Below are 13,511 nucleotides of genomic sequence, written 5' to 3' on the forward strand. Positions count from 1 at the left end.
AAGAGAATGCAAGCGATATTACAAAGAGAAGAAGCATATTAAGCTGTTATATTACCACACCCTTTACGGGTGTAAGGGTGTGAGTTAATGACCAATTTCAACCCTTAAGGTCTATGGTGTATACGTCAATGTGACATACCTACGGCGCTGAGATTTCGGCCCTAAATTCAAGGATAAGTTCGCCATTCATTTTCACCAGTAATTGTGAACTTTTCCCCCGCCGAATGACTGAAAGCTGAGTTATAAAAAAAATGATACCTTAGCAGTACACTGACTTGATGTCGCTGTTTCGACTTCCTTTCAAACTCGTAATATGAGCACTGTACTGAATGACATATATACTGTTACACAATGAACGGCAGTTGTCGGCATTGCACAGGCAACAGGTCCGTGTTCCGTATTATCTGGCTGCAACTGAAGCCCCATTCTTTTTTTTTTTTTTTGTGCTGTGGGCACGGTCACCGAGTTTGAAAACGCAGCTGCATTACATCGCTTTTCTTTAGCCACCAAAGAATGTAAGCACGCTTATACGGATGCAACAAACTTGCATTAGGCCTGCGAGATATATAGGCATCGGCTGGCAGCGTCAGAGCACGCCGTAAGCGTAAGCGGAGCTGTGGAAAGCTATCTGAATCAAGAATAAGAAAGAGCGGTGTGATAAATTACCATTAGCACGCCCTTTGCAATGACGCATGCCGAATGAGCAACTAGTAGTAGCTCATTAGTGAGTAGAGAACGTTGTCGTCGCTTCTGAGTATAATAGGCATGAATCAATGTCAGTCTCGCGGATAGAACGTCAAACTCACATTGCTATTACAATTTTAAGGGCGTTGGAGTACGTATATTAAGTGTTGTAAAGTAGTTTGAAGGATCACTGTCGTTATCTGATAAACTACAACCATAGGAAAAGGCTCTAAGGGGCAAGCACGTTGGCTAGAGGCATAAAAATTCCCGAGTATATATTGACGCATTATTCTCGGAACGGCTGTCGCGTCAAACGCTCGTGCCCAAAACTTAAAACAAAACCTCATGAGGACTCTTCATGAATGCTACTACAAGGAGGTGCCAATGCACAAAGATTTTCGTTCATAATTGAGCGCTGGTGATGGGCAGCGGCTTTCGCTAATCATGTGTCCAGCACTGAGCACTGGCTAGCATTTTTTCTAAAGTGAACGTCTAGCGTTCGAGCTTTTTTTTTTTCTGACTAAAAGTACAGTTTCTCGATTGCCTAACCAAGCAAACTTAATGGCAAAAAGCGGCAATCGGCGGTTAAAGAAAGGAGGAGAGAAGGAACTGAAAGATATTGGGGGGGAATTGGGGTTGGCTACCCTGCGCTGGGAGAAGGAGCAAAAGTAAATGAGAGAGGGAAACGACGGCCAGTTAACGTGCGTGCATAACGCACAGGCCTAAGCGTTCCGTTACACGTTCGCAAGCGGTCCAAGAGTACTACGGCCTTCCCGGAGCCCGCAGTGACACTCGATCAGCCGTCTGCATTCCTGCATGCATACTTTCTACGGCCAGGGTGCAACGCTATATATTTTCGTATGTAAACAATCTATGCCAAATAGCCGACTTTAATTCTAGCGCGGAGAAACACTGTCTGATCGTCGTAGAACACGCAGTGGCGCATAAAGTGTCCAATAATTTCTCTGTGGACATTGGAGTCAAGCAAGAACACATTTTCTATCTTACTCTGGAGCGTAGTGAAAATGATCGGAAACGCTGAAATGTTTTAACAATCTTCATAAGCATGGAAAACCGCGGGCGAGTCGGAATATTTTCATGTTGTCACAGGTAAGAAAATTTTATATGAACAGCAAGAGAGCTCTCTTTGGACGGCAGTTCATTATTTTTACTATCCTTACCTTCAAGTGCCCAAGCGTGTAAATAAATCTTTGGTTTTGGTATAGAAAATGAACGCTTATAGTGACGTTATAGCAATCGCGGTGAATTCACTTTTAGTGCCTCGCACTACGTAGGCCTTAGCTTAAGTTCAGGCCGAGTGTGAAGCCAATAGCTAACAATTTTCCCGGGGGAAACGGAATTAGTAACCAGTGAACGACTGTAACACTGTGAAACCGACCAACATTCCGCACAAGCAGGCATTCTGCCGAACGTCTGATCAAGATCTTGATCACTTCCTTCTTTCCGACTGCTTTGCATGTGTTTGTAATCCGTCACGCACTGTCAACGGTGGCAAGACATGATGCCACGCGAAAACATAGCGAAAAACATCGGCGAAAACATCAGCAATGTGCCGAGCCTTCCACATTTCCTCACAGCGCGTGCCAAGAGCGCCGCATACGTAGGTATTCACAAACACGAAGGAACAAGGCAATATGACACCGGCTTGAAACAAGAGCAAGCATGTTTACAACTGCGAACCGAAAAGCGGAACCAGGAACGTGATGATCTTGTCGAAATGGGAATGAGTAGTGTATCCGCACACAGCGCACCCTATGTCATAAGAAATTACCCTGCGTGCCTGCGCGCACCTAACCTACTAACTTTTTTAGTAGCGTGCATTCCTGGCACATGGGATCGGTGCATACAGATATCGTTATTCCCCCTGCTCCCTCCCCCTTCTTATTTTTTCCCCTTTACCGCGACGCTTTTCGATCTGTATCTCGCAGAATATATATATATATATGGAGAGAGAGAGAGAGAGAGATTTAGAAACGCGCGACCGCACGAGCAGGCGACGATGACGTTCACGGGCTCTCGAAAACAAAATCAGTGAAATGCCTCCACTCCTTGGCGTTCACAGTATATGTACACCGGGCCTAATCACCACTGCATGTTGGACAACAAGATACAGCGAGTGAGCTGACTTGTGTTCTTCGTAATCAAAAATAAATCACGACATAAGACACGTACGTATAATTAAAGAGATACATCCAATAGAAATACCTAGTAAAGGGTATGGCTGAAGCACACCAATCCCTTAATGCAACAGCGCATGATATTGAATGGCTTAATCGATTTTCTTACTTTGCAGGGCTACTTAATTCTTAACAACTATGTGCAGTTGTTAAGTATATGGCGTAACCTTACAGTACGGCGCCCCTCACTGTCAAGGTGTTGTGTCGGGACTTTAAACCCAATCAGTGAATCAAATAAACAATCAATTAATCACGTAAATTTATTTGCACTGCCCTCAACCGGGTCAGACGATTCTAGAATGTTGCTATATTTGTGCAAGATCACACATGGAATCGCCCCTTCGAATGGGGTGTATTCTACTGTCAGCCCTGGTTTCACCCACTTCCGTACCATTAGGTATCCTTGTGGTAAACGAAACAAGGCATCGTTCTGACTTCTGAACCTCTCCGTGTGCTGCACGGTTTTAATGTGTCGCATTCCCTTTGACTGATTTGTAAAAAAAATAATAAACTGCACACATGGCGCAATTTATTATAGCTTATTTTATTCGTATTGATTGAATCCTATCGTCAACCGTCAAGTAGCGATATTGCACTGAGCGTTTTCTTTTTTAAGCAATCTAACGAGAATCGCACAAGTACTAAAGAACCTGAACTAATAAGAGAGATATAGATAAACTTTATTTCACGACTCTTAGTCCGAGCCGTCGCTTTTGGAGTCCATTTGTGGCCAAGGTTTAGATGTTGTGTCCGTTTGTTAGGGTGTAATTATAGGCAGGTTGCGAACGTAGTTCCCGCGCCTACTAGGGCGCCCCTCGCGGCGGCGAGCGCGGAACCGGCAGGATACGACCGGCCCGCTTGCGTTCGGAATGCCTGTCTGTGCACTGTTAGCGCGTAGCTGTTGCCTTTTTTGGGCAATGCCGAAGTGCAACCCGAGCCGTTGAGTAGTGGGCTGCAAAGCACGTACACCAACTCACGAGGAACAAAGTTTTACAGGTTTCCAAGCCGACCGTATGAAGTAGAACGGCGTCAACACTGGATAGCACTCGTCCGACGGCATAAGCTGTTTTATGTTCCGGCGTTATGCCAAGTGCGTTATAACGCTGAATTCTTTGCTTTTACAGCAATGATGGCAGCAACGGGACACCTGCAGTCAATGGCGTAGCTAGGTCGTCTGGCACCCGGGGCCCATAGGTCTGTTACCCCCCCCCCCCCCCCCGGTTTTATTCGAGGAAGGCGAAGATATCAACAATTTCCGTGTGTCTTCAGACGTATATGACCCCCCCCCCCCCCCCCACTGGCCCCGTTGCTACGCCACTGCCTGCAGTGCGTACCAGGATATGCAGCAAACAAAGTAGTTTGTTCCCACACTGTACCGCAGTAAAGCTGTGGAACTATTTCCCAATCCTCTCCCATTCAAACAGCGCTAGGGCGTGCAGCCGGCTGAGCTGGCATACACTTCTGCGCCCAGCATATCAACTACGGGGCAGTTGAGATCACCAAAATTTTTGACAACGTGGTTTATTGAAACCTCCTTTGCACGCACTGAAAAATCGCAACATAAAAGTATCGCACTTCCAGTAACTTGGGCGAAAATATTTTCCCAGGGTAGTCTAACACAAATGGTAAGTTCATCCCCTTTTTTTGTGTTTGGGGAGAGCAACGTTAGAATACCTCTGGTAGGTACGTCTTACGAGTCGTTCGTACGCCCTACGTTCTTGGATTAGATGTTTTGGATTCGTATTTGCCGTCCTGTATGTACAGGGAAACTACCGCCGCGTTCTTGCACTTCCCTGCGATGCCAGCACTGTAATCGCAGCTCCCCGCTAGGATTTGTCTGCTGTCGCCGATCTTCAAGAATCGATGTCGCCTATAATTTCATGCGTCCGTCCGTAAATAACGAAGTAACTTACGCTGAGCTTCAGGCATCTCGCTGGTGCGTTATTTTTCGTTTGCGGAATAAACCTAGCAGTCACTTCCGTGCGAGTTCAACACTTCCCTCACGTCGTAGACGTGCCCCACTTCAAATAGACGACTTCCTTGCTCTAAATTCTTTTCACGAAAAAAGCTATGAAGATCTTGTAATTCCCGAAACCTGGTTAAAATTATTATCGGCACGCTGTTTCGCACCATCGCTACCGTTTGACAGGGCGCCAAACACGCAGCGCGAGCTGCTGACGCCGTGAGTAATCCTACCACATTCGCGCAACTATTCGTCAGATGGCGCTAGGGGTCGGAAAGACAGGGCACCGCCTAGCACTTGCAACGTGCCCATGTGTTCGATGTGGGCTACCAGCAGAAGCCATTGTGTAGGATGCAGCTATTGCGGGCGGAGCGGTACAGCTTTCCCAGGCGAAGGGAAGGTAGGGAGAGATGTTCAGGCGAATGAAAAAGTGTGGAGAAGAGAGTTAGTGCTCTGGGGCATTCCCATTAAGTATGACGTGGGTTGGGTTTTTTTCCCCCATATTTAACACGCTGGTGTACCACGTCAATTCTCAATGTGGTTTGAGCAGCATCGTTTGGGTAGTGTTTGTGCCAGGCAGATTAGCGCAGCATCATCCCTAGTGTGTTTGCGATGGGGATGGTAAGAGGAGCCTGTTGTGTTCGTATTTCTTGAGCCCTGCGGCGTTGTTTTAGATGTTCAGCTCTGGCATTCCTGGGGCAATAGGTCTCGGACCACTTAATGGAACTGTTCGGAGATAAAGGACCGCAAGCTAAGGCATGAGCTAGTTCATTTCCCACTATCCCCTGGTGACCTGGTCCTCAATCCAAGAGGACCTGTAATCCAGGGTGTTAGTGCATGCATCAGTGGTAAGTGTAGTACGGACATGATCCGGGAGTTCATTTTTTGTACAGGCACGTAACGCGTCCTGACTATCGGAACGAATTGTCACAACGTCAGTGTCATGTTTGTGTAGGCAAATGGTCTCTGCAATGGCCCGAATATCTGCGTCGGTAGCAGACGGTATTGCTTCGTGACTGCGAATCATCTGGCTTCATGGTCCCACGGCTGCTGTAGTAGTAAGGATGCTGAATCCTTTTGATATATGCAACTTTGTCTATAACATCCCCTTTAAAATCAATGCATCGCACATTAAAAAACGTAGAAACCAAAAAACATAGGTGACCATACATAAAAAGGTCGACTGCTTGAATATCCTTACAATAACGCCGGAGATGTATTACATTTAGTCTAAACCATGTACCCGACCCAAAGCCTTTCTTTCTGTCAACTCTCATTGCTGTACTTCGCGATTTCCGGCTTTCTTACGCATCACGTCCCATCTTCCTTCATTTCTTTATTAAGGCGCTTCTGCCTGCACTTATCAATGAACGTGTCACGTTCTTCGAAAAAGGGCATCTGGAAACATACACACACACGCGCGAGAAAAGAAATCAGAGTCCAGTTTCCTGCTTTTTCTTAAAACGGACCCATATGTTTACGTTCTCTTTGACGTGTGCCTCTACGGCAATGCCTTTTGTGTGGCGGAAAGGCTGGCTTACTTCTTTCACTGGTTGGGTCGTACATGCACAACATAAGTTTTTCATTTGCATAGCACACAAAACAGGCAGCCACAGTCGTCGTGTGTGCTATTGGACGATGTATTAATCTTTATAATTCTGCCTTTGTGAGAGGTTTCGTAGCCAACAAGCTATGGTGGCCTACGCAAGAACAAAACCGTGCGACATCTTTCGAAGTCGCGTGGCCTTGTAGTTTGGCAATGGGGTTAGGTACTTGGTGACTAACCATGAAACATCTTTGGGTTATACGTTATAGTTAAAGCAGCGGGCGTCCTGTATTCTTCAAATGTTATGTTCATTTTGTCCCTGTGTTCGTTGTTCACTAGGAACAACGTTTTTTTTTTACATAACGCGCACTAAATGTCTCAGCAAGATGTCCTGATCTACTTCCAAAGCACTTAATTGGTATGGTTGTATGCTTTGGCAGTAATGGTGGTAGTACAGTCACGTAGCTTCAAGAGGCGTTAGCTGGCAATCACTGCCGGCTATCACTCCGCAAGAACAAACTGATACTCAGAGATCAGAAAGACGTGTTGTCACGCATCGTATATACGAACAGTCTCGCGCTTAGGTCTGAGCAGAAAGCTCTGCCTATCTGTGGGTCGCTCCTGTCTCGCCTTCATCTCCGCATTGAAATGCGAAAAGCTCTCCCCTATACAGCTTCGCGCTACGTATGGTCGACTTTCTAGGCATCACGAACTCGCTCACTGGCACGCGCACTTACACAATGGCACACAGGATCGAGCTCGAGCGAATTTACCAACACGATCCCCTTCATAGCTTGTATCAGCATCTGCAGCTCCGTCTGATGTCTGTTGAACTAAACGTAACAGCGCAAACAACTAAGACGAGCCACAAGAAGAAAGACAGGACACACACTGGCGCTGACTAACAACTTCTGGGATACCAAAAGACTGAAACGACATGCCGAGCAAGTTGAGGCTCGGCGTGGCGTTTGCGAATGCCTATTTATATCGCACTGAAGTGGCCGACAGAAGACGATCAAGAATCTCCTTTTGTGAGTGGCCTAGCTACAGTGCACACCTGCAAAAGAGTTTTAGAACGGGCTATACGTGGGTTAAGAAATCTCCGCTCGTCCTAGGAAAAGAGAATCCTCGGACACCGGTCCACACCGTTCTCAACGCAGAAGGTTCTTAACGTTTTGCTCCGTTTCGTGGCGTGCGGACTGAGCGACAGACTGGAACTGTTGCCGCGCACTGCATCGCGTGTTATTTCCACAGCTTTTCTTGTGTCTTTTACCTAAACTCTATCAACTCTTGATTACCTTTACCCTCTTATCCCAGCACAGTTTAGCCAGCTGGTCCTTACACTGGCTACACACCCCTGTCCTTACTTCTTCCTCTCCTTCAACAGGCACTCAGAAGCAGCCATGGACCGTCGAGCGAGCGACGACGGAATTGCCGCGGTCGGACGAGAAGACAAACGGAAACGCCGCTCCAGCAGCTGGGTGTGCCCCCGGCGGCGGTGGGGCCGATGGCGAGCTCCAGGAGGAACGTGACTACATGTGTGGCCTGGGAAGCTGCTCCCCGCGGATCATGCAGCGGCTCGCCACTCCAAGGATGTTCTTCGTCGTCTACAGCCTCATGGGTGTCCTGCAGGTGATCCCACCTTCATCGCGGCATAGCTTGTACTGACGTAAGACACGTCGCGAACAATCTGGCGTCCGACCGACAAGCCAAAGCAAGTAGTATACTGCGATTGTTGCACAGGTTTGAGAGCTGTGCCGCGCAGCTGCGGTGATCTTTCAGCAATGAGAAACGAAGCGAGTAGCCTCTGGTAGCTCTCTACGTAAGCCGATAACTGACCTCAGCAAAGTTTTGGTAATTCTACTGTGCCTTGACCTCCCATAAGGGGCAATTCTTGCCCTGTGCTGTTCTTCTTGTCCTATTTCGTCAAATCTTCCCTGAAGTTGTCATGTTGAACTACTGTCAAATGGCCTCGTCTGCGACTTTCTGGACGCTCGTGATGTATTAATAAAAAAAAAGGAAAAGAAAGAATAAGAGTGACAAGGTACGCTAGCTTCGATTATCCAGAAAGAGAAGTATAGAAAAGACACAGAACACGAAACACGGCCACGGTACGCGGCATTTTTCCACTATGTCATAAGAGATGATTGCCAATCCAATTCTGCAGTTTCACGAGTCTTTCAAGGACAGTACTTGCCTTAAAAAAAAGAAATGCCTAAGTGTTCTTAGAAACATCAATGATGTAAACTGACAGCTGACGCAGTTGCCAAATACCAAATACAACTTTCACAAGATTGAAATTTTCTCAACATCTCAGCACCTCACGAACGTTTTCACAAGCCGCGCAAAGCATTTTGCGCCGTTTATATTGATTATTTTCTTCTTTTTTTTTTCGAGCTCTATCCAATGATCGCACAAATCCTTTCCGATCGGCGTTCACTCGCAGGGCGCGTACAAGACGTACTTCGTGGGCACGCTGTCGACCATCGAGAGGCGGTTCGCCATGTCCAGCCAGACAACAGGCATCATACTGATCGCGGACAACCTGAGCCCCATCATCATCAACATGCTGGCCGGCTACTATGCAAACCGCATCAGCCGGCCCAAGATCATGGGCATGGGGGCGCTCATCGTTGTGCTCAGCTGCTTCCTGAGCATCGTGCCCTACATGATCTACGGACCGGGACTGCACATCCTCTGTGAGGGACACTCTCCTTCACTCCCTTTTAGTTTTTACCGCGACGGCTATTCGGCCGTATTCACACAGCCATCAAACGCCCGCCCCGTCATATATCACGGCACCGGCGTACGCCACAAGGCGGTGTTCTCACGCAGTTTCTAGAGCGCCCGTTCCTGCGGCGAGCGTCGGCGTCGTCCCTCGCCGTCCTCGTAACCGAGCGAACGAGTACAGCGAAAGATGAAATAGTGAACGCGGAGCGCGGCTGAAAGACGGCGATTGCGAATAGAGGGCGAGGAGGAATGCGGAGATTGAGGGCGCAGCGGTATCATGATGCAGATAGCGGGGGAGGCGGAGGGTGCAGCGGAACCACCAGGCAGAAAACGGAGGAGGAGGGTATGACGAAAGCGGGAGACGAAACGCGTAGTACCGCGCAAGACGAGCTTTGCGGCGGCAATGGCGCCATAGTAGCGCGCGCCCTCTGTTCACTGATGGCGCCACCAATACCATATATGTAAACAAAGCGATGCATGAACGCAGGTCTGTCTGCGGCGACTGCTGTGAATCGCGCCCACGCGTCACCCACACGCTGCCTCTTGCGATCTCCCGATTAGCGAGGCAGTCGCGCCACACTTCGCCCCACTTGCAATGTGCAGCACGAAACAGATCGTCCACGCCTGCTAATTAGCGCGAAATAAAAACACGTATGCAGCTGCACTCAAATTTCGCATTAGGAAGTATCGTAATCGTCGGTTAATTTTTTTCATCGAAATTGACACGCCGGTGATGTTTACCGATGCTCTCAATGTCACCAGCATCCCATTTTTGAGCAGAAACCGGCGAGAAAATGCTGTCTCATGTCAAACGCCGGCGCTGCGATGGTCCCGCGACGGCCGTGCGTTTGACGGCTGTGTAAATCAGGGGGGCCTTATTCGCGGATTCGAGGCGTACACTGTCATCGTAGGCCTTCGATGTAGCCTAGCGCCACTGTAATGACCATCACCGTGCCGTCTTGCCATCGACAAACAATTTGGTGAGAAAATTGTGGAGCCCAACGCGCTATATATACAAGTTGCGACCGTCACGCCCATCGAGAAACGAAACACGAACGCCAGCGCTGACAAATATGAACACACAAAGAAAAATGTATTCGTTGTGCCAAACACGGCACACAATTGAAGGCATAAGATTCTAAATACACGAAGACTCTCACATTTTGATTTCTGGATGTTGTGAGCGAATTCTGGATACTAGCACATTAGTTGTCGGTGTGTCAAATATTGACACCAACGTCTGTGAACAGAAACTGTATCGCGTCGACAGTTGGCAAAATATTAGCGTTCTTTACACCAACGCATACGAAGATACTGTTACGAGAATGCCGAAGCAACAACCATAGCAGGTGAATCAGTGCTCCAATGATGCATGGTCATAGAGAATGGTTTTCTTTCCACAAGTTTCTTTGAGGTGTCGTAGGCAGCACAGCATGTTGCTTAGCGGATTACCGATTGCAGACTTTTCTTCTAATATAATATAGTCTAGTTTAAAAAAAAAACATGCAGTAATTCTCTTTCTCACAATTCGCAGCGAGCACGGCGCACGCACTGGGGGCCCGACAGCGCAGTCCCAACAGCCTGTTGTGCAACTCGGCAATGTCTGGACACCGTGAATGCGGAGGCCCGTCGATGGCAGACAGCTACACGCCGTTTGCGCTCTTCTTCGCCGCAAACTTTATGAACGGCTTCGGCGCGTCCACGTTCTTCATCGCGGGAAGCACCTACATGGACGACAACATACGGAAGAAGAACTCGCCCCTGTACTTCGGTGAGCCCAACCAGCAAACCCTATCCCTCGCGAATCGTATGCAGTTCATAAGTGCGAGAAAAAGAGAAAACAAAAAGGAACTGCAGGACGCATTGCTTATTGCCGAGAGGCACTCAATGCTAATTAAAATGCGCCAACAACTGGCACTTATTGAGAGGCTCGCACGGCCAAACACGGTGTATTAATGCATTCAGAACCAGGCTGGAGCTCCGCAAGTTCTCGTGAATCGTCGAAGAGCTTCTTGAAAGTAACCTGTAAAAATTTTCGAAAATCTCGCAAAAGTATCGTGGAATTCTCGCAGTGACTTAGCAAGCAGGACTGCACCATAAATCACACCCGAATAAAAAAAAATAAATAAGGAAGTAAAGCACGAAAGCATATAAACGAGCTAAATCATTTCGGAAAGATGATAAACTGATCCTGTCTTTTGTTGTACCGCCTTTTCAAATATTACTTGATGCGCTGTGGAGAAAGCAGCTGTGGCTAGATCAGTAAACAGGGTGAAAAGATGACAGCCGATCCATGATGATGATGCAATCACATGTAACGCATTTCCAGCGCGGCCATTTCACACAACGTGGCGCTGAAGTAGCAACCGAGGGCAAACGCCGTTTTTCGCAGACTAATGTGTTACTGTTTCGGGCGAGATGAAATTCCGAATCCATGGCGGATATTCAGCGTGTAAACATGACTATGAGAACCGTATTCTCGGTCTTTCAGTTTCGAAGACACTTTCACTTTTCCGTGCAGCAGCACCTCTAGCCATAGGCTGAAAGCAATGTCCAGCTAAAGCCCGTTATTCGTTTACACTGTACTGGCATATGAAGGGTCATCTGCTATTTTTGGGAAACTTAAACAAGCAACGAATACATTTGTCACTTGAACGCGTGTTCGACGAGCGCCAAGGTTTCGACGCGAGTTTCAAAAGTGACACCTCCATTTGCTTTTTGTTTTCTTTTACTTTTTGCTAATGAAATTTTTCAGCTGCCGATCAAGTCGAGAGAGTTATCGAGGCAGTAAACCACCACTCTGGCCTGATTTAATCCTTGTCGTATCTGCAAACCTTTCAATCTATTGCACGTTCTCTATCTGTATGATCGTATCTGCAAAACAAAACAAGCTTACTTTATGTGCAGGCATGGGATTTGCCTTCAGACTGCTCGGCCCCGTTGTCGGATTCGTGACAGCCGGGGTATGCCTGCGCTTTTACGAAGATCCTTTCCGTAAGTACTCCAGGCAGTCACATATCTTATTGCTTATTAACCTTATCTACGTGCTAATATCAGCTGTGACGCACTTGCAGCCACACAATGAAACCGTGCAGCTTAATGCAGAGAATATTTCGTGTCATGGTTGGAGTTATGGTAGCTCTTACAATGACGCTGCCAACGAAACACCGAAACACAGTCAAAGGCGACGTCTTGAGCATACCCAATCGACGGCATACCCAGACTAGGTAAATGAAATCCTACCATGACGCACCGTCGGAACAAACTCAAAGGCTACTATTGTGCATTCACACTCGGTAATATTTCCACGCTCGGTATATACGTAAAAAAAAAAAAGTATGGACGAGTCGGTGATCTATCACAGCCAGCCATAGCGCACAAAGGGATCGACAGAAGCAGGGAAAGGCACCCACGCGTGGATTGCTACTTCTAAGAAAATGTTTTTAGACGATTCCTGGATATAAAAAAGAGAGCGCCGACAGTTAATAAACTCTTTTTCTTGGAATTAGTGCTTTATCCATGCCTGTCTCCTTGTCTTTCCATTTTATTATCCTCCTTTTTGTCTACAGGTGCGTTAGCTGCTACAACGTAACAAATAAACGTAACAAGTAGAAGTCCTGGACCCTCGAAAGAGAAAGAACAAAGTAAGGCCGAGCCAAAAGTTAATCCTGCAGTTGCGGCTGATTGATTGCAGTAGCTGTGCCTTCTGAACCGCTAGGACGCTCCGACGCATTCCCTCGTAGAACTATTCGGCCCCTATCAGCGTATACTGTCGATACGCAAAGAGATAGTGAATGTATGTTGCATGTAATCCCTCTGCGCAGGCGATCCAGGCATCTCACCAAAGGATCCCCGTTGGGTGGGCGCCTGGTGGATAGGCTACATACTGTTCGCCATCGGCCTCATCGTGGTCGCCCTACCTATGATGATGTTCCCGCGCATCCTACCCGCCGGCAAGAATTACAAAGTGAATCGTATGCAGAGGCTGTCCGTGGTGAAGGCGAACAAGGACTCAAAGTGCGCCGAAAGGACGGGCCACCATGGCATCAGCATCGCCATGATCAAAGGTTATTCTCATAAACTTTTATTACAGTTAAATGGGCTGAATCACAGGTGTATCTAGCAGACTACCAATGATGAGAAGGAGAGCTTAGTTAGGGCCATGACTTAATGGTGGCGTTAGAGTAGGAGGGGGGGGGGGGCAATGAGAGGCATGGAAGTGGTTTAGAAGTGAATTAGAATTGCAGGATAGTACGTCAGCCTACTTAGGATAGTGACCGTGGGTATAGCGGTTCTAGACTGGAAGCTTGTCGTATGCTAGGCAATCACAGTGACTGAAGTGGTTAACACACAATATTATTCTGGTGTCGATGTCGACAGTTGAGGCAAT

The 13,511-nt window shown here is 47.5% G+C and overlaps 1 protein-coding gene across 5 annotated transcripts in view; it reads left to right on the forward strand.

Moving 5' to 3' along the window:
• LOC126522032 (solute carrier organic anion transporter family member 74D-like) overlaps positions 1-13,511 on the forward strand; it is an 89,953-nt gene that overhangs the window by 67,199 nt on the left and 9,243 nt on the right. For all 5 annotated transcript variants that reach the window (XM_055066218.2, XM_055066220.2, XM_050170809.3 and 2 more), the window contains 5 exons: positions 7,779-8,023; positions 8,838-9,090; positions 10,656-10,892; positions 12,029-12,115; positions 12,946-13,188. In XM_055066218.2, coding sequence (XP_054922193.1) covers positions 7,779-8,023; positions 8,838-9,090; positions 10,656-10,892; positions 12,029-12,115; positions 12,946-13,188 — 1,065 coding nt within the window. The remainder of the gene's footprint in view (positions 1-7,778; positions 8,024-8,837; positions 9,091-10,655; positions 10,893-12,028; positions 12,116-12,945; positions 13,189-13,511) is intronic.

The sequence above is a fragment of the Dermacentor andersoni genome, chromosome 6 (genome assembly GCF_023375885.2).
Source record: "Dermacentor andersoni chromosome 6, qqDerAnde1_hic_scaffold, whole genome shotgun sequence".
Lineage (NCBI taxonomy): Eukaryota > Metazoa > Arthropoda > Arachnida > Ixodida > Ixodidae > Dermacentor > Dermacentor andersoni.